The 24,687-nt window shown below is 42.7% G+C and overlaps 1 protein-coding gene across 2 annotated transcripts in view; it reads left to right on the top strand.

The window, feature by feature from the left end:
* Nucleotides 1–24,687, top strand: part of tmem163a (transmembrane protein 163a) — a 287,064-nt gene that overhangs the window by 34,964 nt on the left and 227,413 nt on the right. Inside the window, exons 2-3 of one of the 2 annotated variants that reach the window (XM_060827842.1) lie at nt 22,114–22,583; nt 23,131–23,250. In XM_060827842.1, coding sequence (XP_060683825.1) covers nt 22,406–22,583; nt 23,131–23,250 — 298 coding nt within the window. In that variant the 5' untranslated portion in view covers nt 22,114–22,405. Of the gene's footprint in view, nt 1–21,799; nt 22,584–23,130; nt 23,251–24,687 lie in introns of those variants that run through there. The other variant, XM_060827841.1, reaches the window with a different exon arrangement.

A 24,687-nucleotide genomic window follows, 5' to 3' on the forward strand; every position in this document is an offset into this window, starting at 1 on the left:
GGCTGAACAGGCTGGGGCTATTTTCCCTGGAGCATTGGAGGTTGAGGGGCAACCTTATGGAGGTTTGCAAAATTGAGGGGCATGGATAGGCTAAATAGGCAAAGTCTTTTACCTGGGGTCGCAGAGTCCAGAACTAGAGGGTATAGGTTTAGGGTGAGAGGGGAAAGATATAAAAGAGACCTAAGGGGCAACTTTTTAATGCAGATGGTGGTACGTGTATGGAATGAGCTGCCAAAGGAAGTGGTGGAGACTGGTACAATTGCAACATTTAAGAGGCATTTGGATGTGTATATGAATAGGAAGGGTTTAGAGGGATATGGGCCGGGTGCTGGCAGGTGGGACTAGATTGGGTTGGGATATCTGGTCAGCATGGACGGGTTGAACCGAAGGGTCTGTTTCCATGCTGTACATCTCTATGACTCTATGACTCTAAAAGCCTTGGGTGAGTTTTCAATAGCATTGAGAGGAAGAGTGAGGTTTTTGCTGTTCTACATATTTGCAAACTTTGGACTGCTACACGTGGAACTTTCTTCCACCATTGGATCTAATCCAAGGCATCATAAACTTTCCAATCATGAAAAAAAATCCGGTAACTGAATGGGAAGTGAGCATGCAATGGACACTTTGCATCCAAGTGCCTCTTATGCCTACACCCATCCTTAAACTTTTCAGGATACGGCCTTCCAAAATATAATACAAGTACTTTTTGCAGAGGAGAAGAAAATGTTGTAAACTTCTCAAAGAAAGCTTGAGACAACCGTTGGTATTCTGAAAGGTTGTTTCTGGGGACTGGAGCATGGCGGAATGAACTCTATAATATGTTCCTGAAAAGACCTTCAGCTTTGTGTTTCTTTTTTCTCCATATCTCCTTGTTTGCAATGAGGCCTTGAATTGGAGACATTAGAATGGAAAGAAGATGATTTGGAGTTGGAGACCATATGTACAGTGTCAAAATTTTCATATTACACTAAGATGAGTGGCAGAGCAAAGTGTGCAGAGGTCTGTGAAATCTTGCAGAGGAACATAGATACTTTGAGTGGGCAAAGGTCTGGCAGATCAGATACAATGTCAATAAATTTGAGGTCGTCCATTTTGGTAGCAGTAACAGTAAAAAGAATTATTACTTGAACTGTAAAATGTTGCAGCAGGTTGCTATGCAGAGGCACCTGGGTGACCTTGTGCATGAATCACAGAAGGTTGGTTTAGATTAGATTAGATTACTTACAGTGTGGAAACAGGCCCTTCGGCCCAACAAGTCCACACCGACCCGCCGAAGCGCAACCCACCCATACCCCTACATATACCCCTTACCTAACACTATGGGCAATTTAGCATGGCCAATTCACCTGACCCGCACATCTTTGGACTGTGGGAGGAAACCGGAGGACCCGGAGGAAACCCACGCAGACACGGGGAGAACGTGCAAACTCCACACAGTCAGTCGCCTGAGGCGGGAATTGAACCCAGGTCTCTGGTGCTGTGAGGCAGCAGTGCTAACCACTGTGCCACCGTGCCGCCCCTGGTCTGCAGGTACAACAAGTAATTAGGAAGGTAAACGGAATTTTGTCCTTCATCGCTGAAGGGATTGAGTTTAAAAGCAAGGAGGTTATGTTGCAGCTGTACAGGGTGCTGGTGAGGCCACACCTGGAGTACTGTGTGCAGTTTTGGTCTCCTTACTTGAGAAAGGATGTACTGGCATAGGAGGTATAGAGGAGGTTCATTAGGTTGATTCCAGAGTTCAGAGGGTTGGCTTATGAGGACAGACAGAGTAGACTGGGATTATGTTCAGTGGAATTCAGAAGAACGAGGAGGGATCTCATAGAAACATATAAAATTATGAAAGGAATAGATAAGATTGAAGAAAAGAGGATTTTTCCACTGGCAGATGAAATTAGGACAAGAGGACGTAGCTTCAAAATTAGGGGGAACAGATTTAGGACCGAATTGAGAAGAAACCTTTTCACCCAGAAGTTTGTAAATCTGTGGAATTCCATGCACAGTGAAGTAGTTGATGCTACTTCAGTAAACATTTTTAAAGCTAAGATAGATTTTTTTTGAACAATAAAGGAATTAAGGGATACGATGAGAGTGAAAGTAAGTGAATCTGAGTCCACAAAAAGATCAGCTATGACCTTATTGAATGGCAGAACAGGTTCTAAGGGCCAGAGGGCCTACTCCTGTTCCTAGTTCTTATGTTCTTATGTTCTAAGAGCAGCATCATGTTAAAACGTTCATTGGTGCCCGGGTGCAGCTGCAACTACCATCAAGAAATTTGACCTCATTCGGAATTGAACAGTGTGTTCAGCCATCACAGCATACCATAGCTGCAGGACCATCTACAGGCTGCACTTCAGCAACTTAGCAAGATTGTTTCAACAACATTTATGTTAAAACTGAGAAGTAAAAGGTCAACAATTTTGTTTGGAAATCTGAATTCCAATGTTTCTTTCCAAGTCATACTGACCATCCTGACTTGGAAAATTGTTACTGTTCTTTCATAATCACTGAGTTACTTATAGTGTCAGTTGTTGCTCGGTCAGTAGGAATCTTGCCTTTGAAATACAAGACTCTGGATTTAAATTCTACATTAGAGTCTAGTGAAAACATCAAGACTCATTGAGTACTATTTAGTTAGAAGCCGAATCCATGTCCTTTCATTTGAGATGTTAAACAGAAACATCAAGTATTGATAATGATCCTATGACTTAATTTGAAGAACAGTGTCATTGTTCCCAGCGTCGAGACCAATCTTTATCTCTAAATCAACATCACAAGAACAGATGTTATGTTCATCATCATCATATTGCTGTTTGTAGAAGCTTGCTGTGTGCAAATTGGTTGCCACATTTCCCATATTAGAACAATAACTACACTTGAAAATATACTTTATTTGTTTGAAAAAAGCTTGCAATGTCTGGTGGTCATAAAAAGTTTGATGTAAATGCTAGTCTTTAGATTAGACTTACAGTGTGGAAACAGGCCCTTCGGCCCAACAAGTCCACACCGACCCGCCGAAGCGAAACCCACCCATACCCCTACATTACCCCTTACCTAACACTACGGGCAATTTAGCATGGCCAATTCACCTGACCCGCACATCTTTGGACTGTGGGAGGAAACCGGAGCACCCGGAGGAAACCCACGCAGAAACGGGGAGAACGTGCAAACTCCACACAGTCAGTCGCCTGAGTCAGGAATTGAACCCGGGTCTTCAGGCGCTGTGAGGCAGCAGTGCTAACCACTGTGCCACCGTGCCGCCCATACTAAAGTTTACATTTGCACTATCACCATGAGAACTAAAACCAACACGCCCATTCTAAAAGATGAGAGATCCAGATTTTTCTATGTAATATCAGTTACATCACACTGTAAACTTTTCCTATACATTGTATATCCTATGCACATCGGCACCTCCAAGTCATGACCATGAGAACTGTAACAGTAAAAGAGTAAGATCTACCACGGTGCCTGCAAAATAACAATAGATAGGATATGAAAATATCATGCAATCTTGCCAATATTAACCACATCTCAAGAACAAATAAGCAAATCTATTTTCAGTTTCCAGAGTTAGCTAGAGCACTTGATCTGCCTGTAGGTGGTGCAATGTAGGTCATGCTGATATTGCAAGTCATCTTAATTCCCTACTAAAGTTTACATTTGCACTATCACCATGAGAACTAAAACCAACACGCCCATTCTAAAAGATGAGAGATCCAGATTTTTCTATGTAATATCAGTTACATCACACTGTAAACTTTTCCTATACATTGTATATCCTATGCACATCGGCACCTCCAAGTCATGACCATGAGAACTGTAACAGTAAAAGAGTAAGATCTACCACGGTGCCTGCAAAATAACAATAGATAGGATATGAAAATATCATGCTATCTTGCCAATATTAACCACATCTCAAGAACAAATAAGCAAATCTATTTTCAGTTTCCAGAGTTAGCTAGAGCACTTGATCTGCCTGTAGGTGGTGCAATGTAGGTCATGCTGATATTGCAAGTCATCTTACATTCGATTCTAAAACGGTAATATTAATAGTAGATTAGATCTGTGAGACTACATGCATTTTGAAATACGCAGCAGGGCATTTATTAATATTGTACATAACTTATATTTAGGGCAAGACTTATGAGGCGTTTGTGAGTTGTAATATAAGAGTATGTAAAAAGGAATGATTTTTGTGGACTACAAAAAAAAATCAAAAGCATCTGTAACAAACTATAATGGCTGAAATTTGTGTCCATGACTTTAATGCTATTGATCCAACAATTTCAAAGAACTCCAAGTTGGGCCCCGTTCTCCATAAGTTCCAGTTTATACATATTCTACTGTCCAAATCTTACCATGCATCAGGTTGTGCTCAAACATTATACAGTACCTGTCTTTGCTGACCTGTATTATTCATGCCTCCCAGTGACATCACTGTGAAATGCTGATCAATACGTTTAATTCCCTTCATGGCTTTGACCCTTCACTTCTTGAGCCTTTTATGATCTCTAGAATTCTTCATTGCCTTAGACCATAAGACCATAAGACATAGGAGTGGAAGTAAGGCCATTCAGCCCATCAAGTCCTCTCCATGACTGATGGGCATTTCAACTCCACTTACCCATACTCTCCCAGTAGCCCTTAATTCCTTGCAAGATTAAGAATTTATCAATCTCTGCCTTGAGGACATTTAACATCCCGGCCTCTACTGTGCTCTGTGGCAATGAATTCCACAGGCCCACCACTTTCTGGCTGAATAAATGCCTCCTCATTTCCATTCTAAATTGACCCCTATCTAATTCTAAGGCTGTTACAGAAACAACTTCCCAGTGTCCACCCTTTCTAAGCCATGCATTATCTTGTAAGTTTCTTTTAGATCTCCCCTCAATCTTCTAAACTCTAATGAATACAATCGCAGGATCCTCAGCCATTGGGCTAACTATGTTAGGTCTACCATTCCAGGGATCATCAGTGTGAATCTCTGCTGGACTTGCTCTAGTGCCAGTATGTCCTTCCTGGGGTGTGGGGCCCAAAGGACACAATATTCTAAATGGGGCCTAACTAGAGCTTTATGAAGTCTCAGAAGCACATTGTTGCTTTTATATTCCAACCCACTTGAGATAAATAACAACATTATATTCGCTTTCTTAATCACTGACTCAACCTGCAAGTTAATCTTTAGAGAATCCTGGACTTGCATTCCTAGATCCCTTTGTACTTTAGCTTTATGAATTTTCTCACCATTTAGAAAACAATATTCTTTTTCCCAAAGTACAAGACCTCGCATTTGTCCATGTTGAATTTCATCAGCCATTTCCTGGACCACTCTCTTAAACTGTCTAAATCTTTCAGCCTCTCCACCTCCTCAGTACTACCTGCCTGTCCACCTAACTTTGTATCATTCGCAAACTCCACCAGAATGCCCCCAGTCCCTTCATCAAGATTGTTAATACATAAAGTGAACAAGCTGTGGCCCCAACACTAAACCTTGTGGGACACCACTTGTAACTGGCTGCCATTCCAAAAAAGAACCTTTTATCCCAACTCCCTATCTTCTGTCAGACAGTCAATCCTCAATCCCTGTCAGCAGCTCACCTCGAACACCATGGCCCCTCACCTTAGTCACAACCTCCTGTGAGGCACTTTATCAAAGGCTTTTTGAAAGTCTAGATGGATAACATCCACTGGGTTTCCATGGTCTAACCTACTTATTACCACTTCAACGAATTCTAACAGGTTTGTCAGGCACAACCTCCCATTATTAAATCCATGCTGACTTGTTGTAATCCGCCCCTGCACTTCCAAGAATTTAGAAATCTTATCCTTCACAATGGATTTTAGAACCTTACCTACAACCGAGGTTAGGCTAATCAGCCTATAATTTTCCACCTTTTGTCTTGATCCTTTCTTGATCAAGGGGGTTACAACAATAATTTTCCAATCATCTGGGACTTTTCCTGACTCCAATCACTTTTGAAAGATCACAACCAACGCCTCTGCTATTTCCTCAGCCACCTCCCTCTTGGACTCTAGGATGTAGCCCATTGGGGCCAGGAGATTCATCAATTTTTTGACCTTTTAGCTTTTCTAGCACTTTCTCTTTTGAAATGCCTACCATATTCAACTCTGCTCCCTGACTCTCCTTAATTGTTGGGATATTACTCATGTCTTCCAATGTGAAGACTGACACAAAGTACTTATTAAGTTCTTCTGCTATTTCCTTAGCTCCCATCACTAGCCTTCCAGCATCAGTTTGAAATAGCCCAATGTCTACTTTTGCCTCTCATTTGTTTCTTAAGTATTGAAAGAAACTTTTACAATCATTTCTAATATTACTGGCTAGCCTACCTTCATATTTGATCTTCTCCTTCCTTATTTCTCTCTTTGTTATCCTCTGTTTGTTGTTGTAGCTTTCCCAATCTTCTGATTCCCAGTTGTCTTGGCTCTTTATAGGCTCTCTCTTTTTCTTTGATACATTTCCTGACTTTCTTTGTCAGTCAAGGCTGTCTAATTCCCCCACACCCCCAACCCCGGATGATCTTTCTTTTCTTTGGCTGAACTGTGTCCTCAATTACACCCAGAAACTCCTGCCATTGTTGCTCTACTGTCTTCCCCACCAGGCTCTGCTTCCAGTCGATTTTCGTCAGTTCCTCTCCCATGCCCCTGTAATTACCTTTGTTTAATTGTAACACCATTACATCCGATTTTGCCTTCTCTCTTTCAAACTGCAAACTGAACTCTATCATATTATGATTCTGCCTGGTAAGTGTTGCCTTACTTTAAGATCCTTTTTAAAATCCGGCTCATTACATAGCATTAGGTCCAGAACAGCCTGCTCCCTTGTGGGCTCCATCACAAGCTTTTCCAAAAACCATCCCATAAGCATTCCATGAATTCCCTTTCTTTGGATCCACTGGCAACATTATTCACCTAGTCCACCTGCAATTAAAGTCGCTCATGATCACTGTGACCTTGCCTTTCTGACATGCTCTATCTACAGGGGAACCACGATTATCCGAACGTGATGGGTGGGCACTATTTCATTTGGATAATCGATTATTCGGTTAATTAATCAAATGCCTTTCCTCTGGGGCTCAGAGCTTTTAAAGTCTGCCCCCCCCCCTTCAGGAGACTGCATCAGCATACAGCACGTGTGTCCTGCCCCCCGCCCACAACCCCATCCAACATCACCCCCGCACCCAACAATCCCTGCTCCTAACCCTGTTCAACACTGCCCCCTGGCCCCAACACCGGTCCTGCCCCCAACACCATCCCCGCACCCAACAACCCCTGCTCCTAACTCTGTTCAACACTGCCCCCTGGCCCCAACACCAGCCCCGCCCCAACATCACCCGCCCCTTACTCCTGTCCAACACCACCCCCCTGTCCCCCAATCTCATCCAACTCCGTGCGCCATCAAACCCATCCAACACCGCCCCTCCCCCAACCCCGTGCTACCCGCCCCTCCCAACCCCTACCCCATCCAACTCTGCCCTGCCCCAACACTGCGCCCACTCCCAAACTCGCCCCTGCTCCCAACCTTGTCCAACACTGCCCCCCAACCTCCTCCAAAACTGCCCTCCACCCCAATACTGACCCCCCCCACCCTCAACACCATACACACCCGCTCCCTCTCCAGGTCAGCTAGACTGGACACCAACAAGACTGCTGCAGTTTCCTTACACACACACACACACACACACACACACACAACCTTTTACTGCAACTTTTTGACAGGTTCCACCTTTGTCCTATGCAGGACAATGTTGGAGAGAATATCGGGGCGGGGGGGGTAGTTTAGGGTACACCCCTGTGTAGAACTCCAGGGAAAGTGTGGCGAGAGAGAGAAGGCAGGCAGACAGTCATTTGGAGACTGTGCCTGTTTAATCACTGCAAACAAAAGATGCGATCACTGTTGGAAACACATCTTTGATGTAAGGTTTCCATCGGGACCTTAAGATCTCCTTCGGATAATCTGATTTTTGGATAACTAGTATTCGAGTTTATACAGTATTTCCCGGTACATCTTGTGCCTCTGATCCTGACCACTGCTGGGAGATCTATACGTAACTCTCATTATGGTTTTTTTGTCTTTGTGGTTTCACAACTCCACCCTAACAGACTCCACATCATCTGACCCTATGTCATTCAGTGCCATTGATTTAATTTAATTCTTAACTAATGAGACAACCCACCCTCCCCCTGCCCACCTCCCTGTCTTTTCAATAAGTTGTAAATCCTTGGATGTTTAATTGCCAGTCCTGAACCCTCTGGAAAAATGTCTCTGTGATGCCTACCACATCATAATCTTTCACGATGATTTGTGCTGTTAACTCAACTACCTTGTTACGAATACCACAAGCATTCAGGTAAAGTGCCTTAATGCTAACTTTCTTAATATTAGAGATATTGGAAATCATAAGATGTCCTAAGTTATCCTTCCTTTTTGCTGCATTCCTAGCCTGTCTCGAGCTGAAACCCACCTGCACACATGCCCTCCTGCTGCTTATCTTTCCAGTTAACTTTTCACTCGCTGTCGCTTTCACTTTTCCTTCCCCCACCCCCGAGTCAGGTTTAAAGCCCAACTAACCACCCTATTTATCCTTTTCACTAAAACATGAGTTCCGGATCGGTTCAGGTGGAGACCGTCCAAATGGTACAAATCACCCCCCCCCACCCCCCCTCCGGATCCAAAGCTGATGCTAATGCCCCATGAAATGGAATCCCGCTTTCCTACATGAATCCCTTAGCCACGTGTTCACTAACCTAACTTTATTATCCCTATGCCAATTGGCACGTGGCTCGAGCAGTACTCCAGGGATTATGACCCTTGAGAACCTGTACTTCAATTTCCTTTGAGTGCTTGATAATCTCCACAAATGCACCCTAGCTTTGCCTATGTTGTTAGTCCCAACATGGATCACAACAACTGGATCCGCCATTCCCGCTCCAATATCCTTTCAAGCCGGTCGGTGATGTCCTGCACCCTGGCATTGGGTAGGCAGCACACCACGTGGGACTCCCGATCCGGTTTGCATAGGGTATTATCTGTCCCCCTAATTATAGAAACCCCTATAACAACTACTTGCCTTTTTGCTCCCCTGTCTTGAATGGCCTTCTGCACCATCGTGCTGTGATCAGCTAGCTCTCCTGTAAAAAAAAGTCTTGAATCTTATGTGAGTCTTCTCGCTTTGCTCTGAGCTTGACTGGAAGTAAGTCTAAGCATTTGGGCCCAAAATACAGGAATTTTCTGTTTAAAACATGTTGTATCTCAATTTCTACTTTTTAAAAAAGTTTGTTCCTAAAGCCCATAATTTTTGTCATGCCCTTTTGTCATCCCTCCTAAAATTTCCATCTTGGCATCCCTTTTGGTCGGATTGTATCTCTGTGGTATGTCTTTGACCATTTCTCAACAATAATGGCCATGAACAAATGCAAGTCTTTGGAACTATTGTTAATATTACCTTATTTAATTCAGAGAGAATGAAGAGTTGCTTGTCTTAGATCTGGGAAATGTAATAGATAAAAGTAAAAAGTGTAAAATATACCAGTAGACTGAAAACAAGGCAAATTTCAACAAAATGAAAATGGACAAGGTCTAAGCTAAGCAGAAAGAAAAGTTAAACAGGTTGACAATTCCTGCAGTGGGGTATTTTCACTATAGGATGCTAACAGCACTGAAAATGAATAGGCTAGCATTGCTTTGATTGGTGTCCAGCAATATTGACTTGACTGAAATTTGTTGATTTAGTGAAAGTGTACCTTGCTCAGATAGAATTGGTTGGACTCACACCAACTGACAGGCCCTGAACCAGGATCCTGGGAATTCTGGTGCCTGCTTAGCCCTGAGGTGGGGGTGTATTGGTGTTCAGGTTTGTTGGACACACGTCCTTCCCTTCCCACTCCCCCAGAGACATACAAGTCTTGGGCCTCTTCCACCGCCAAGTCAAAGCCACTGGCCAACTTGAGGAAGAACGCCTCATCTCTGCCTCAGGAGCCTTCAATCACATGGCATCAACACCAACTTCATCAGTTTCCAAATCTATCCTCCCCCCCACCTCATTCCAAGTCCAACCCTCCAACTTGGCATTGCCCTCTTGACCTTTCCTACCTGTTCATCTTCCTTCCCACCGGTCTGTTCCACCCTCCCCACTGACCTATCACAATTACCTCCCACCTGCATCCACCTATTGCCTTCCCACCTACCTTTCCCTGAGCCCCACTCCCACCCCTCCCCCCACCTCCTCATTTATCTCTCAGCCTCTTCCCCCTCCACATTCCTGATGAAGGGCTTAAGCCCAAATTGTCGACTCTCCTGCTCCTTGGATGCACTCTTCATTGAACCAGGTTTGATCCCCTGACTTGATGGCAATGGTAGAGTGGAAGATATGCCATGAGGTTTTAGATTGTGTTGGAGTATACTTTGGCTGCTGTTGATGGCCTACGGTGCCTCATCATGCCCAGTCTTGAAGTGCTGGATCTCTCCAAAGTGTATCTCATTTGGCACAGTGATAGTGCCACACAAAACAATGGAGTATGTTCTTAATGTGTCAATGGAACAGTATCTACACAAGGATTGTGTGATGGTCACACTTAGTAATACTGTCATGGACAGTTTCACCTACGACAGGTAGATAGGTGACGGTGAGATCAAGTATGTTTTTCCCTCTTGGTTGTTCCCTAACCACGTACCTGCAGTCTCAGAGATATATCCTCTACTGCTTGACCGGCTCAGTCAACAGTGGTGCTGCTGAGTCACTCTTGGTGGTAGACTTTGAGTTTTGACTTTGACATTCCTGATGAAGGGCTTATATCCAAAACATCAACTGTCTTGCTCCTTGGATGCTATCTGACCTGCTGTGCTTTTCCAGCATCACACTTTTTAGCTTTGATCTTTCTCCACCCAAAGTATATTCTGATTCCCTGCCATCCTCAGTGCTTCCTCCATGAGATGTCTAACATGTGAGAGTACTGATTTATTAGTGGTAAGGTGAGAGGGTTGGTGGTGCATGGCACTCAGCAGCTTTCTTTGCCCATATTTGACTCAATGACATGATACTTCATGGCGTCCACAGTCAATATTGAGGATGCCTTGGGCTACTGTACCCTAACTCTACACCACTTGTATTATCACCTCTATTGGGTCTGTACTGCCACGGGTTGTGGTGGTGCTGTTATTGCTGCCTGAGAGATTGCGTATAAGGCAGGACTCTATGTGTATGTCAGTGTCAGATTTGACTGCTTTGTGGGACAACTTTCCCAATTTTGATATGATACCACAGAAAGGCCATTGTAGAGTCACAAGGCTGTGTTTGCTATTGTCATTCATTTCCAGTGCCTTAGTCAATGTCATATGTCCTGACTGGTTTCATTCATTTGTTCCTTTCTAGCACTTGACAAAACTGAATGACTTGCTACCCTATTTCAGAGGGCCATGAGATTTAACCACATGGCTGTGGGTCTGGAATCGCATGAAGGTCAGACCAGGTAAAAGTGGCAGATTTCCTTCCCTAAGGAGCATTCATGAACAAGATAGATTTTTATGACAAACAATAATGGGTTTATGGTTATCATTAGATTTGTAATTTCAGATTTTTATTGGATTCAACTTCCACCATCTGGAAGTGTTATGATTTGAACTCATGTTCCCAGTGTATTGCCTGGGTTTCTGTTTACTATTCTAGCATCAATATCACTTGGACACACCATCCCATTTGTGAGGTTTAGAGAACAATAGGAAGGGTTAGAAGGGATAAAGTGCAAAATGAAAAGGTCAGCAGATTGCCTAAGTAAAATTTAGTAGTACATTTAAAGAAGATATCAGCATTGAGGGATAAATATTGAACCTGAGCTATGAAGGATGAAAGAAGGTATTTTGCATTTATTATCACAAATGATGTGAGTGAGAACTAGGTTTATATTTACAGATAATAATATAAAATGTACAGATCAACAAATCTTCACTCTAACTCTCTATTCCCAGCTTTCTCATTTAGTTTCCACTTAAATGCAATCCCCTTCAACTTATCTATATGTCAATAATCTTCCCTTTCTTTCCATTGTTCCTATAAAGAGATTCTTTCTAAATACTTATGAGGTACATTCTTATTTTATAATAATTAACCCTTATTCTGAACTAATTGTATAAGTGGTGACAAATCTCCCTTTTTGAAGACATGAATTAGATTTACTAGAGGAGGACATGGTACAATTAGTTAGGCCAACAGGAGAAAAGTGATTGGTTTCAGTGCAGAATTCAGTGGTGCCATCTGTTGCTCTTGATATTTACACTGCTTGTTTAAATCAATTGACTGGAAAACATTGAAGTAAGGTCCTTAACTTACAAATAGGCAACAGTATGAGCAAATGAACATGGAAAATTAAAAGATCAACTCTTGATATGGGATGCACTGGCTAACTTCATTACTTGTTTAAAATAGATGATTTTAATACATTTTATATAATGAAAACAAGAAAAAAGACTTGCCTATTCAGTAACATCCATGAGCAGATTTGTGATGATGAGACATTCATAATATGAAAATGCATTATGCAGTGGGAATGCAGAACAGAAATTTACAACGGTGTCCTCACCAGGTAAAAATTACCGCAGCAGCTTATTCAGCTCCTACTCCCATAATGTATAGGAAAAGTAATTTTCAAGTTATACGTGTAAGTTTGGAGTCAAATCTCAGTCGGATCCAGGGCTTCTGAAGTCATCCACAATCAATTGTTGTAATGTAACTGATTGGAGGGTTTATCAAAGTTCTTTTCTTCCTTTTTGCCATCCTTTGTAGTAATACAATTGTTCCAGTTGTAGAGAAGAGTTTGATGCATATATAGATGAGTCTCTGAAGTAAGCTGTGATGTCACTGTGACCTCAGTAATCATGTGTCCACGTTCTACTCATGAAGAATGTTGTGCTATGACTTTAACATTATGCATAATATAATAACATTGTTTAACAATTACTAAAAAATCTGGTCTGAGCTTGTATTAAGAGCCAAAGAACCCACACTAGAATCCAATCAAATATCTGTTTTTTCTTAATTGCTCCTCTTCAAATTGAAATGTTTCCCAAACAACAAATATATTGATTATTAGTTCCTTGATTTTCCTTTATTTATAATATATTCTGGGTAAGTTACACAATTTGAACTTACACAATAAACCACCCTCTTGCAAATGTAAATTCTAAAGAGCACTTATTACTGTGATTTTTATTACTTGTTTTTATAATTGTTGGCAAAATGCAAGGATGTTAATAAAGGCATGAAAATAGAGAGTGTTAACTTATTCAGAAAAGCTTGAGAGCAGAGTTGCAGGGTGATTTTCAAATTAATCTACCTGAATATCATTTCACAGAAACAATTTTTTCACGCAGAGGGTGGTGTTTGCAAGCCAGATGAGGTGGTGGAGGCAGTTACAATTTCAACATTTAAAAGGCATCTGAATGGGTACATAAATAAGAAGAGTTTAGAGGGATACAGCTGAATGCTGGCATGTGGGACAAGATCAGTTTAATATATGTGGTCGGCACAGACACGTTGAACCGAAGGGTCTGTTTTCGTGCTCTATAACATTAAGTATTAGAATTTTTAATCACTGTTTATTTAACCAATAGGGAAGAACAATCTGAGTTTCAATTACATGTGTGATATGCTAGTTTGCAGCTGGTGTGATAATGAGATGACTTTATATATAATCACTAGAATGTGCCAACATTTTTAGGCAGATACCAGTTAGTGTAAAACCTAAGCTGAAATAGGTGCAAATATGCCATAAAAATTGTGGCTATGTAAGTTCAATCATTGACCATATTCAAGACAGAAATCCATGGTTTTTTGAGATTGATGACATCAGGAATGGGAAAATGGCATTGAGGTAGCTAGCCAGTCATAACCTAACTGAATGACAGAGCAGGTTTGATTGGATGAATGGTATATTGTGCTCCAAGGTGAATTGGCACATTTTGAGATCACAGTAGCAGAATGATTTGCAAAGCATTGTAAGGCAAAACTGGACACAATATTTTCAATAATTACAACAGGAATTACAGCAATAGTTTTAACTCATTGTTGCACAAAAGTTTCAGCGTTTATTTTCATATTCTGTTATTTTGTATGATATGTTTAGAACAGGGAGGGTTGGTAAAATTAAAAATTTTAACTCGGAGATTGTTTCCTGGTTCTTTTAGAAGATTCATGCTCATATTTTGAGCACAGGCCATTTTACACCAAAGGGCAGTATTGTAGAATAATGTTTTTTAAAAATGGTTTTGTAGCTAGATAATGATATATGTTAAACATGACCTAAATATGTAGCAATGATACATGACCTGCTAACTTATGTAATCAATGACAACTTTTACATATAATGTCTTCATGTAAAATCCGCAGTATTTCCCCATTTTTCTGAGTATAGAATCATTTTTCTGAAACACTATTTCCATTAAACAAAAATGAGGCTCTTTGTTAATAGTCATAATTTCCTAATTTATTGAACATTTATTTATTCAAACATATTAAAATGCTTTTGAATAATTTAGCTCCATTAATCAGCTGCTTTGGATTATTATTCAACAATTCTATGACTCTATAACTAAGAAAGATACAGTTGTTTGTTATCTATTATGGTGTCATTAAATGCAACATCTATGCAATTAAGTCTGCAGATTAGGCAACCAATTAAAATGAATTGGAATTTTTAAACAAAATCCATAGTATATCTGTGTGTGTAGTGCAATGGGGATCACCTGTAAGGTGACATGAACCCAAGGTCCCGATTGAGGCCCTCCCTATGGGTACCGAACTTAGCTATCAGCCTCTGCTCGGCCACTTTTCTCTGCTGCCTGTCCTGAAATCCACCTTGGGGGATGGTCACCCGAAGATCCGAGGCCGAATGTCCTGGACTACTGAAGTGTTCCCCAACTGGGAGGGAACCCTCCTGTCTGTTGATTGTTGTGCGGTGCCCATTCATCAGTTGTCATAGCCTTTGCTCGGTTTCCCCAATTGAAATAGTCATACAGGCACAAACTGGGAAGTCCTTTTCCTCATCTTTGGCGTGAGATTTGATGAATTGCTGCATGGCCTTTAAATAATTTGGATGAGGAATGATCATGCCTGCCAGTTATTCATGACTTTGTTTTGTTTTATCATTGCTGAATGCTTGCTTAGTACACATCATATTAGATCCCATTGTTCTAATAAATGGTCTTTCTGCCAGAAAAAAAACAAAATCCATAGTTTACTTTGGCGGCTGTGCTCTCTCAGGAATTCTCTATTTTTTCCCACTGGCAAGACAGTTGTTATTTCCAGCATAGATGGCAGTTTCACATGGTCCCTGCACAATCCCCATTGGAGCAGATTTTGAAGAAATTGCCCAGAAAATTGAACTTTCCATTGGGAAATTACTTTGCATCTGGAACTTTCCTAAAATCTCCTTTTAAATGAGAGAACCTTGGAAGATTCTAACAAAATTAAGTAAAACAGTTACTTAAGAAAAGTTAGACTATTAAACCTATTATGCAATTTCTGACTAAAAACTAAACTAACCCCACAATTGCTTTGCAAACTCCAACTACATTTTCCCCAGAGCTCTAAACCTCTCCTAGACCATGACCTGCCCTCCCTCATCCTCCTCAAAGAACCTGACTCCCTCAATAACTTATCGCTACCCCCAAGACCGACATGAAACAACCTGCATGTCCCATGACTCAAACCATCTACTGGACCAGAATATATCAGACCCCATGCTGTTTGTAAAGCTAACTCCATTGTATCCAACCCAACCCTGACTCGAGCATCCCTCACCTCCCCAGACCAAATTCTCAAAACACTGGTGGATCCCACCCAATTCTGCCACACCCCCCCCTACCCACACCCCGGTAGACTGAACCTGAGCACTCTCCTGCCATTGGATTGAACCTGACCCAGTACCCCAACCAAAGCAAGACCTGCAACCTACCCAAACTGATTCCACTGTACCTGCTCCTGGAGCCATTCTGATGCCAGCCTGAACAACTAGGACATGACCCAATCCCTCTAGGCCAATCCAACTCAACCCCATCCTTGTTGGACCCAACCTAATCCAATCTGATCGGACCCACTACCACATTTTTTTTAACTTGTGCGATGTGGGTATGCCTTGCCTGGCCAAATTTTTACTGTCTGTCTCTAGTTGCTCTTAATAAAGTGATCGTGAGCTGCCTTCTTGAACTGTTGCAGTCCATGTGCTGTAGGTTGACCCACAATGCCTTGAGAGAGGGAATTCCAGGATTTTGGTCCAACAGCAGTGAAGAAACGATGATATATTTCCAAGTCAGGATGTTGAATGCGTTGGGGGGCAACTTACAGATAGTGGTGTTCCCATGTATCCCCTGCCCTTGTCCTTTTAGATACGAGAGGTCGTGGGTTTGGAAGGTGCTGTCTAAAGTTCTTGGGTGAATTTCTGCAGTGTATCTTGTAGATAATATATGCTTTTGAATGTCAAAGGTCGGTGTTTAAATTGTATGTTATTGAAAATAGTCATTGCCTGGCATTTGTGTTGTGTGAATGTTTCTTGCTACTTGACAGCCCAAGCCTGGATATTGTACAAATCATGTTTTATTTGAACATGGACTACTTCAGTATCTGAGGAGTCATGAATGGTGCTGAACATTATGTAATCATCAGCAAATATCTCCACTTCTGACCTTACAATGGAGGGAAGGTCATTGATGAAGCATTGATGAAGTTGGTTGAGCCTAGGACACTATCCCAAGGAACTCTTGCAAAGATGTCCTGGAGCTGAGATGACTGAGCTTCCTATGCCAGGTTGACTCCAACCAGTTGAGTGTTTGCCTCCCATATCCATTGATTTTCCAGTTTTGCCTGGGCTCCTTGATGCCACAGTCAGTCAAATGCAGCCTTCATATCAAGAGCTGTCACTTGTCACCTCATCTCTGGAATTCAGCTCTTTTGTCCATGTTTGAACCAAGGCTGTAATGAAGTTAGGAGCTGAGTGGCCCTGGCTTAACCCAGACTGGGCGTCACTGAGCAGGTTATTGTAAGCAGGTACTGCTTGATAGCATCGTTGATGACACCTTCCATCACTTTACTGATGATTCAGAGTAACACCATCCTTGCCTCTGAAACTGACCTACCACCAGCCCTCCATCCTACCTCCAAACACACCCTACCTGTGCTGGCCACACCTGACCTCCAGGGACCTGCTCTAACCCAAACTCTCTCTCCTATCACCAGACTCTAAACTCCTTACACCTACTCTCCCAATTCTCTGCCAGACATGATTTCTCCACCCTTCTCAACCTACTCACTGCATCATTTACCTTGTCATTTTGCATTCTGACACAGTATTTGATTGGCACATACTCCTACCAGTTATCACCCTATTTCCTAACCAGCTGGCACCTGACTAACCTTATATCCAACATATTTCTCATCTAACATCCTACTCACTTGGCACCTTCCCCCCACTCATCTCTCATCTTACCCCAGCACCCGATGCCCTACCCAGCCAACAGCTTGTTTACCAGACATCCTATCCAGCTAGCACCATACTAATATGGCATCTTATGAGTGGGACATTAGACATTAAGCACTTCCCAGCTGGCATTCTACTTAACACCCTATTTCCTAACCAGCTGGCACCTGACTAACCTTATATCCGACATATTTCTCATCAGACGTCCTACTCACTTGACACCTTACCCCCACTCATCTCTCATCTTACCCCAGCACCCGATGCCCTGCCCAGCTGACAGCTTGTTTACCAGGCACCTTATCCAGCTAACACCATACTAAACTTGCACATTAGACATTAAGCACTTCCCAGCTGGCATTCTACTTATCTGGCACCCTACTTAGCCAGCATCTTCCCCACCTAACCGTCTGGCCTTCCAGCACCCTAACATCCTACTTGCCTTATGTACACAGTTTGACAGAAATTGTCAAAGTGGTTGTGAGGACCCTTAGATTTCAGAATTGTGACAGCTGACTGCAGTGAATCATAGAATCCTGACATTTGTTAACAGCCCATTTTGCCCAAGAAGTCCACTCTGACCCTCCAAAGAGTATGCCACCCAGATACTCTATTACTCTACACTTTCCATGACGAATGTACCTAACCCACACATCCCTGAAAACTATGGGCAATTTGGCATGGCCAATTCACCTAACCTGCACATCTTAGGACTGTAGGAGGTAACCCATGCAGACACAGGGAGCATGTGCAAACTCCACACAGACAGTCAACCGAGGCTGGAATCGAATCTGGGTACCTGGAGCTGTGAGGTAGTAGTGCTAACCACTGAGCCACAGTGCTGATTTAAGAGTGAAGTGTAGATGTTGTTTACCTTTCTCTGATTACTTCCTCTGGACTATGAAAGTACTGTTAAAAAGGAAGTACTATTGTGTTTCTGAGGAACTGCTGAGCAGACCCTTCTCTTAGAAATGTGGAACTCACTTTTTTCATAAACAGAACAGCCAAAGGGACAATCTGCATGAGATTACCACTTCTCAGAACATCAGGCCCATTATCTTTTTTTAAAAGCAGTTAATATGGACTATCAAATTTTAACTTCCATCATCTGATTGCTATGCCTGAGAAAATGGTTTTAAAATAGGACAAACATTGACTAAAATGACTGCCATGATCACCTGACCAGAGACTGTGACACATCTAGGAGAACAATGTGGAATAAATTTAACTGTTCATACTGCAATTAGCGACATTGAAATCAGGTAACTGAGCCAGCATCAAAAAGTTTATATTTCATGTGGAACATTCTGCCACAGAAAGCAACTAGAAAAGGTGAGGACTGCAGATGCTGGGGATCAGAGACATGGGTGGGGTGTTGGAAAAGCACAGCAGGTCAGACAGCATCCAAGGAGCAGGAGAATCGACGTTTTGGACAGGAGCCCTTCATCAGAAATGAGGCTGTGGGTTGAGGGGATAGAGAGATAAATGGGAGGGAGTGGGACTGTGGGGAATGCAGCTGAGAGTGCGAAAGGTAGATAGATTTGGGATCATGGTGATAGGTCAGAGAGGAGGGTGGAGCATACAGATAGGAAGGAGGATGGACAGGTAGGACAGGTCATGAGGATGGTGCCGAGTTGGGATAAGGTGGGATGAAAGGAAATGAGGAAACTAGTGAAGTCCACAATAATGCTGTGTGGTTGGAGGGTCCCAAAGTGGAACATGAGGCTTTTCTCCTCCTGGCCTTGTGTGGTTAGGATGTGGCAATAAAGGAGGCCCAGGACCTGCACATCCTTGGCAGAGTGGGAGGGGGAGTTGAAGTATTCGGCCACGGGATGGTGGGCTGATTGGTGCGGGTGTGGGAGAGGTGTGGGCAGAGGTTTTGCAATTCCTGCAGTGGCAATCCAAACTAGTCACACCTGCCAGCACCCGGTCTATACCCCTCCAAACCCTTCCTATTCATATATCCATCCAAGTGCCTCTTAAATAATGCAATTGTACCAGCCTCCACCACTTCCTCTGGCAGCTCATTCCATACACGTACCACCATCTGCATGAAAACATTGCCCCTTAGGTCTCTTTTATATCTTTCCCCTCTCACCCTAAGCCTATGCCCTCCAGTTCTGGACTCCCAACGCCAGGGAAAAGACTTTGCCTATTTATCCTATCCATGCCCCTCATAATTTTGTAAACCTCCATAAGGTCACCCCTCAGCCTCCGATGCTCCAGGGAAAACAGCCCCAGCCTGTTCAGCCTTTCCCTGTAGCTCAGATCCTCCAACCCTGGCAACATCCTTGTAAATCTTTTCTGAACCCTTTCAAGTTTCACAACATCTTTCCGATAGGAAGGAGACCAGAAACACATGCAATATTCCAAAAGTGGCCTAACCAATGTCCTGTACAGCCATAGCATGACCTCCCAACTCCTGTACTCAATACTCTGACCAATAAAGGAAAGTATACCAAACGCCTTCTTCACTATCCTATCTACCTGCGACTCCACTTTCTAGGAGCTATGAACCTGCACTCCAAGGTCTCTTTGTTCAGCAACACTCCCTAGGACCTTACCATTAAGTGTGTAAGTCCTGCTAAGAGTTGCTTTCCCAAAATGCAGCACCTCTCATTTATCTCAATTAAACTCCATCTGCCACTTCTCAGCCCATTGGCCCATCTGGTCCTGTTGTAATCTGAGATAACCCTCTTTGCTGTCCACTACACCTCCAATTTTAGTGTCATCTGCAAACTTACTAACTGGACTTCTTATGCTCGTATCCAAGTCATATATGTAAATGACAAAAAGTAGAGGGCCCAGCACCGATCCTTGTGGCACTCCACTGGTCACAAGCCTCCAGTCTGAAAAACAACTCTCCACCACCACCCTCTGTCTTCTACCTTTGAGCCAATTCTGAATCCAAATGGCTAGTTCTCCCTGTATTCCATGAGATCTAACTTTGTTAATCAATCTCCCATGGGGAACCTTGTCGAACGCCTTACTGAAGTCCATATAGATCACATCTACTGTTCTGCCCTCATCAATCTTCTTTGTTACTTATCAAAAAACTCAATCAAGTTTGTGAGACATGGTTTCCCATGCACAAAGCCATGTTGACTACCCCTAATCAATCCTTGCCTTTCCAAATACATGTACATCCTGTCCCTCAGGATTCCCTCCAACAACTTGCCCACCACCGAGGTCAGGCTCACCGGTCTATAGTTCCCTGGCTTGTCCATACTGCCCTTCTTAAACAGTGGCACCACGTTTGCCAACCTCCAGTCTTCCGGCACCTCACCTGTGATTATCGATGATACAAATATCTCAGCAAGAGGCCCAGCAATCACTTCTCTAGTTCTTGTGTACACCTGATCAGGTCCTGGGGATTTATCCACCTTTAACTGTTTCAAGACATCCAGCATTTCCTCCTCTGGATATCTGGACATTTTGCAAGATGTCACCATCTATTTCCCTACAGTCTATATCTTCCATATCCTTTTCCACAGTAAATACTGATGCAAAATATTCATTTAGTATCTCCCCCATTTTCTGTGGCTCCACACAAACGCCTTGCTGATCTTTGAGGGGCCCTATTCTCTCCCTCGTTACCGTTTTGTCCTTAATCTATTTGTAAAAACCCTTTGGATTCTCCTTAATTCTATTTGCCAAAGCTATCTCATATCCCCTTTTTGCCCTCCTGATTTCTCTCTTAAGTATACTCCTACTTTCTTCATAATCTTCTAAGGATTCACTCAATCTATCCAATTTTGACTCGTGAACTCCCTATGAATTGAAACATGATCACTACAGGCTCAAAATAATTTGTTGGAACTGACTGACAGGGGGGTTAAAGGGATGCGAGTCCCAAACGCTTTTTCACCTGCTCATAACATATCGTACACACAATTAACATTCAGGCTGTAATTGATATGTACTTGAAAGGCTTTGCTAACTGCTGCTGTGAACACGACAATAAAACCCCTGCGTGATTTGAAGCTAAAAAAAACGCCTTCCGCCATCTGACCTGAAGATTAGATCGAAACCTGTCAGCTCAGACTCCCCGAGGAGTATATATCGATTGTACATGTTTGTGAAGGAACAGCAATTGGAATAAAGCCAGTTACATTCAGTCATATCTTAAATGCACATATTCAAACACACCAATATAAGCCAAGCACATTTCACAGGAGCGAGATTGTTTACTGTCATAAAATCTTCCCGGATTCCCTTCTGAAACTTTTTTTTACAGTGAGGGCTGAAGTTCCGGCTTGGAACAAAGCTTCTTTCACTGACGCCTGAAGTTGACACGGAAAGCCTGAACCGAAAGCTGTGTTTAATCCCTGCAGCGCCTCGATATTTCCTTATTTTGTTTTTTTTTCGAAACAAGGCAAACTTGCCACACTGTGAAGCAGCCTCACAGCAACTCCGACCAGAAACAGGGCTTATTGTTATACTCGCATCGAAAAGCGAAGATGTGAGATTCACTGAGATAGAGGGACGCTTCCTGTTACTTAACGTTCCAGCCTTGGAGACATAAACTTAAAAGGAAAACATTTCTGCCCATTTGTATCTCGAGGCGGGAACACAAGCACACGGAGTTGTTGAATGCGATTAACTTCATGTCTACGTTTTTAACTGCAGCTTGATATGAATGCATCATCAACACAATCCAGTCACAGCTCGACGAGAAGCTGACAGTGGTTCAGAACTGATCTGACGAACTCCGAATTTTAATTAGAGTCGGTTCGTCAACGGCTCTACCCCCAGTCAACCCCACCCCGTTCCAGTTTGCAGCTCTGTGCTGATGAGTCGGGAGTCCTTTTGATAACGCAAGCTCGCGTTGCCATCTCTGCCTTTCTCACTCCATCCCCCTGCGGGCTGTGCAGATATTCTCGCCAGAGTGCCACATTCCCCCCGCGCACGGCTTTAAGGCATGGACTCGCCAGCGTCTGATCCCTCCCCTGCTGCCACAAACCAGGCGGTGACTGAAGCCAGGGACGGCCAGTTCGCCCCGGCATCTGGGCAGCAGAAAGAGAGGCGCAAGATGGACAGAGACACCGAGATGAGAATCAGTGAAAGCGCGCAGTTCGGAGATACAGTGGAGAACCGAGGTGAGTGTGGCTGATAACGGTGGAGGGGAGAGAGGGGCTGGAGGCTGGGAGCTGGCTCATTGCTGGACAGGTCGGGACAACTGGTCTGCGAATCAGTTACCAAGGCTCTGAAAACTTTGACACAGGCACCACCTCACTATTATACAGTGTAAAGCCTTAATTGGCATCGCTGTTTGACTTCAAACAGAAAGAGAAAACCTTACATTAGAGCCATTTGGCAAGTTCATTTATTAATTCTTGATCAAGCTTAAATGCCCCTTCATGCGGAGGCTAAGTTGTCCGCAGCACAGATGCTTTGAAATACCTAAGGCTGTTTATTATTATTAAAACTCCCTACAAAAGCAAGTGCTGATTTTTTAAAAAAAATAATAAAATTTAATCACCAGCCCATGTAGAACTCCCTGGTCTTCGCGGATTTAAGGTGCTGGTGTAAAATGTACAGTCATTCTCGTTTTACACCCAATAATCCCTGCACTCACCTGGGACCATGACTATCAAGCACGAAGTCGCAAAGGATAATTCATTTCTGCATTGACCTTTCTTATAGGTTTACTGGAAAGCAGCCAAAAGCTGAAACCCCATGAAGCTCAGAGCTACCGCAAGAAGGCGTTGTGGGTGTCCTGGATCTCAATTCTTATCACTCTGTCCCTGGCTGTGGTAGCCTTCAGTGAGTACCCAAACATATTCCCTTGATCTTGCAGCTTATCAGAACTCCTTTAATCTTTAAAAGATAATATCTCTTGTCTTAGGCCACTATCAAGTGAATGGGCGATTCCGATCAACAAAGTGAAGGCACGGTAAAGGGCAAAAAGATAAGGAATGCTGATATTTTGGATCTGTTTTGTTATACTACTGTACTGAGGAAAATATTTTCTTCACCCCACCCCCACAACCCTTCTACTGAGACCTAGCGTTTTATTAAACTTCCTTCAGTTAATGTGATATGTGCACAAGTCATTGGGAAATGAGCTTTTTTCTTTTAAAAAATGCATCATTTTGGGCAAGATGCTGTCTTTAATAACAATTTATTGTGAAATAAAACCTTGACTAAACAAAGGAGCAAATCCTAGTGAACCAGGATGTCAACATAAGCTAATGTCTTTTTATTGCAGTTTTGGCTTCCGAAAATGGAATAAATAGTGGTTGTAGTTTGTGGTTGATAGGATAATGCAATAATAGTGTCCTTTGTTGGCCTTTATTAGTTATTAGTACAGGTGTTGAATGTTTTGTGAAAGGTCCATTCTTTGATATGCTTCAGAGAAGGAATTTACAGTGACCTGAGTACAGTTCCTGAATGAACACACGCACATTGGCATCTGAGATTGGAGTGGTTTTGAGTTTGGATTGAAGACTGCAGAGTTTGAAAAGATTCCAGTCTGGTCTGTAGATGATCCCCCACATTTTGGTGAAGTGTTGGAGGTGAGGTGTTGAAACAAAGAGAATGGAGAAAAGAGTTGGTGCAATGACACAGCCCACACACAGACTTGTTTGACTTCACTTTTCACAGAGATGAGTTTTGTGATAATTCTGGTGCTGACACTCATGGTTTACATGACATCATGGAGTGATTATTGAGGGCAACTAAATTTGAGGAGGATGCTCCAAAAGACTTTGAAATTAACTGTGTCTAAGGCTATTAGGATGTTTTAAAAAAAGACTAACTATAGTGGTTGGTGTTGCTTGTTGCACTTTTCTTGAACTAAGTCATCTTCCCACAGCTACCACATCTCCCCAAATGATTTAAGATTAATGGTGAAATCATGCAAAATGTATCTTGGGAATCTTCTGATGATGAAGGCAGACTTAGATAGTGGGGATGATGTGCTAACTAAGGAAAAGATTTGGCAGGAGAATGGGGCACAGAACAGATGTTAAGTAGTAAGCAAGGTCCAATTAGATGTAGAAGGAATGGCAGGACAGTCAAGTAGGTAGAAAAGACATGGTAATTGATAAGGCACATAAGAGTTCTGGATGTTCAAGCAAGGATCTTGCCTGGTAAGATGGATGATGTTAAGGGCATTGATCAACGCATGGGTATGTGATATTGCTGCAATCATTGAGGCAAGGTTGAAGAAAGGACAGGACTGGCAGCTTAACATTGCAG

Source organism: Hemiscyllium ocellatum, chromosome 7, assembly GCF_020745735.1.
Source record: "Hemiscyllium ocellatum isolate sHemOce1 chromosome 7, sHemOce1.pat.X.cur, whole genome shotgun sequence".
NCBI classification, from domain to species: Eukaryota; Metazoa; Chordata; class Chondrichthyes; order Orectolobiformes; family Hemiscylliidae; genus Hemiscyllium; species Hemiscyllium ocellatum.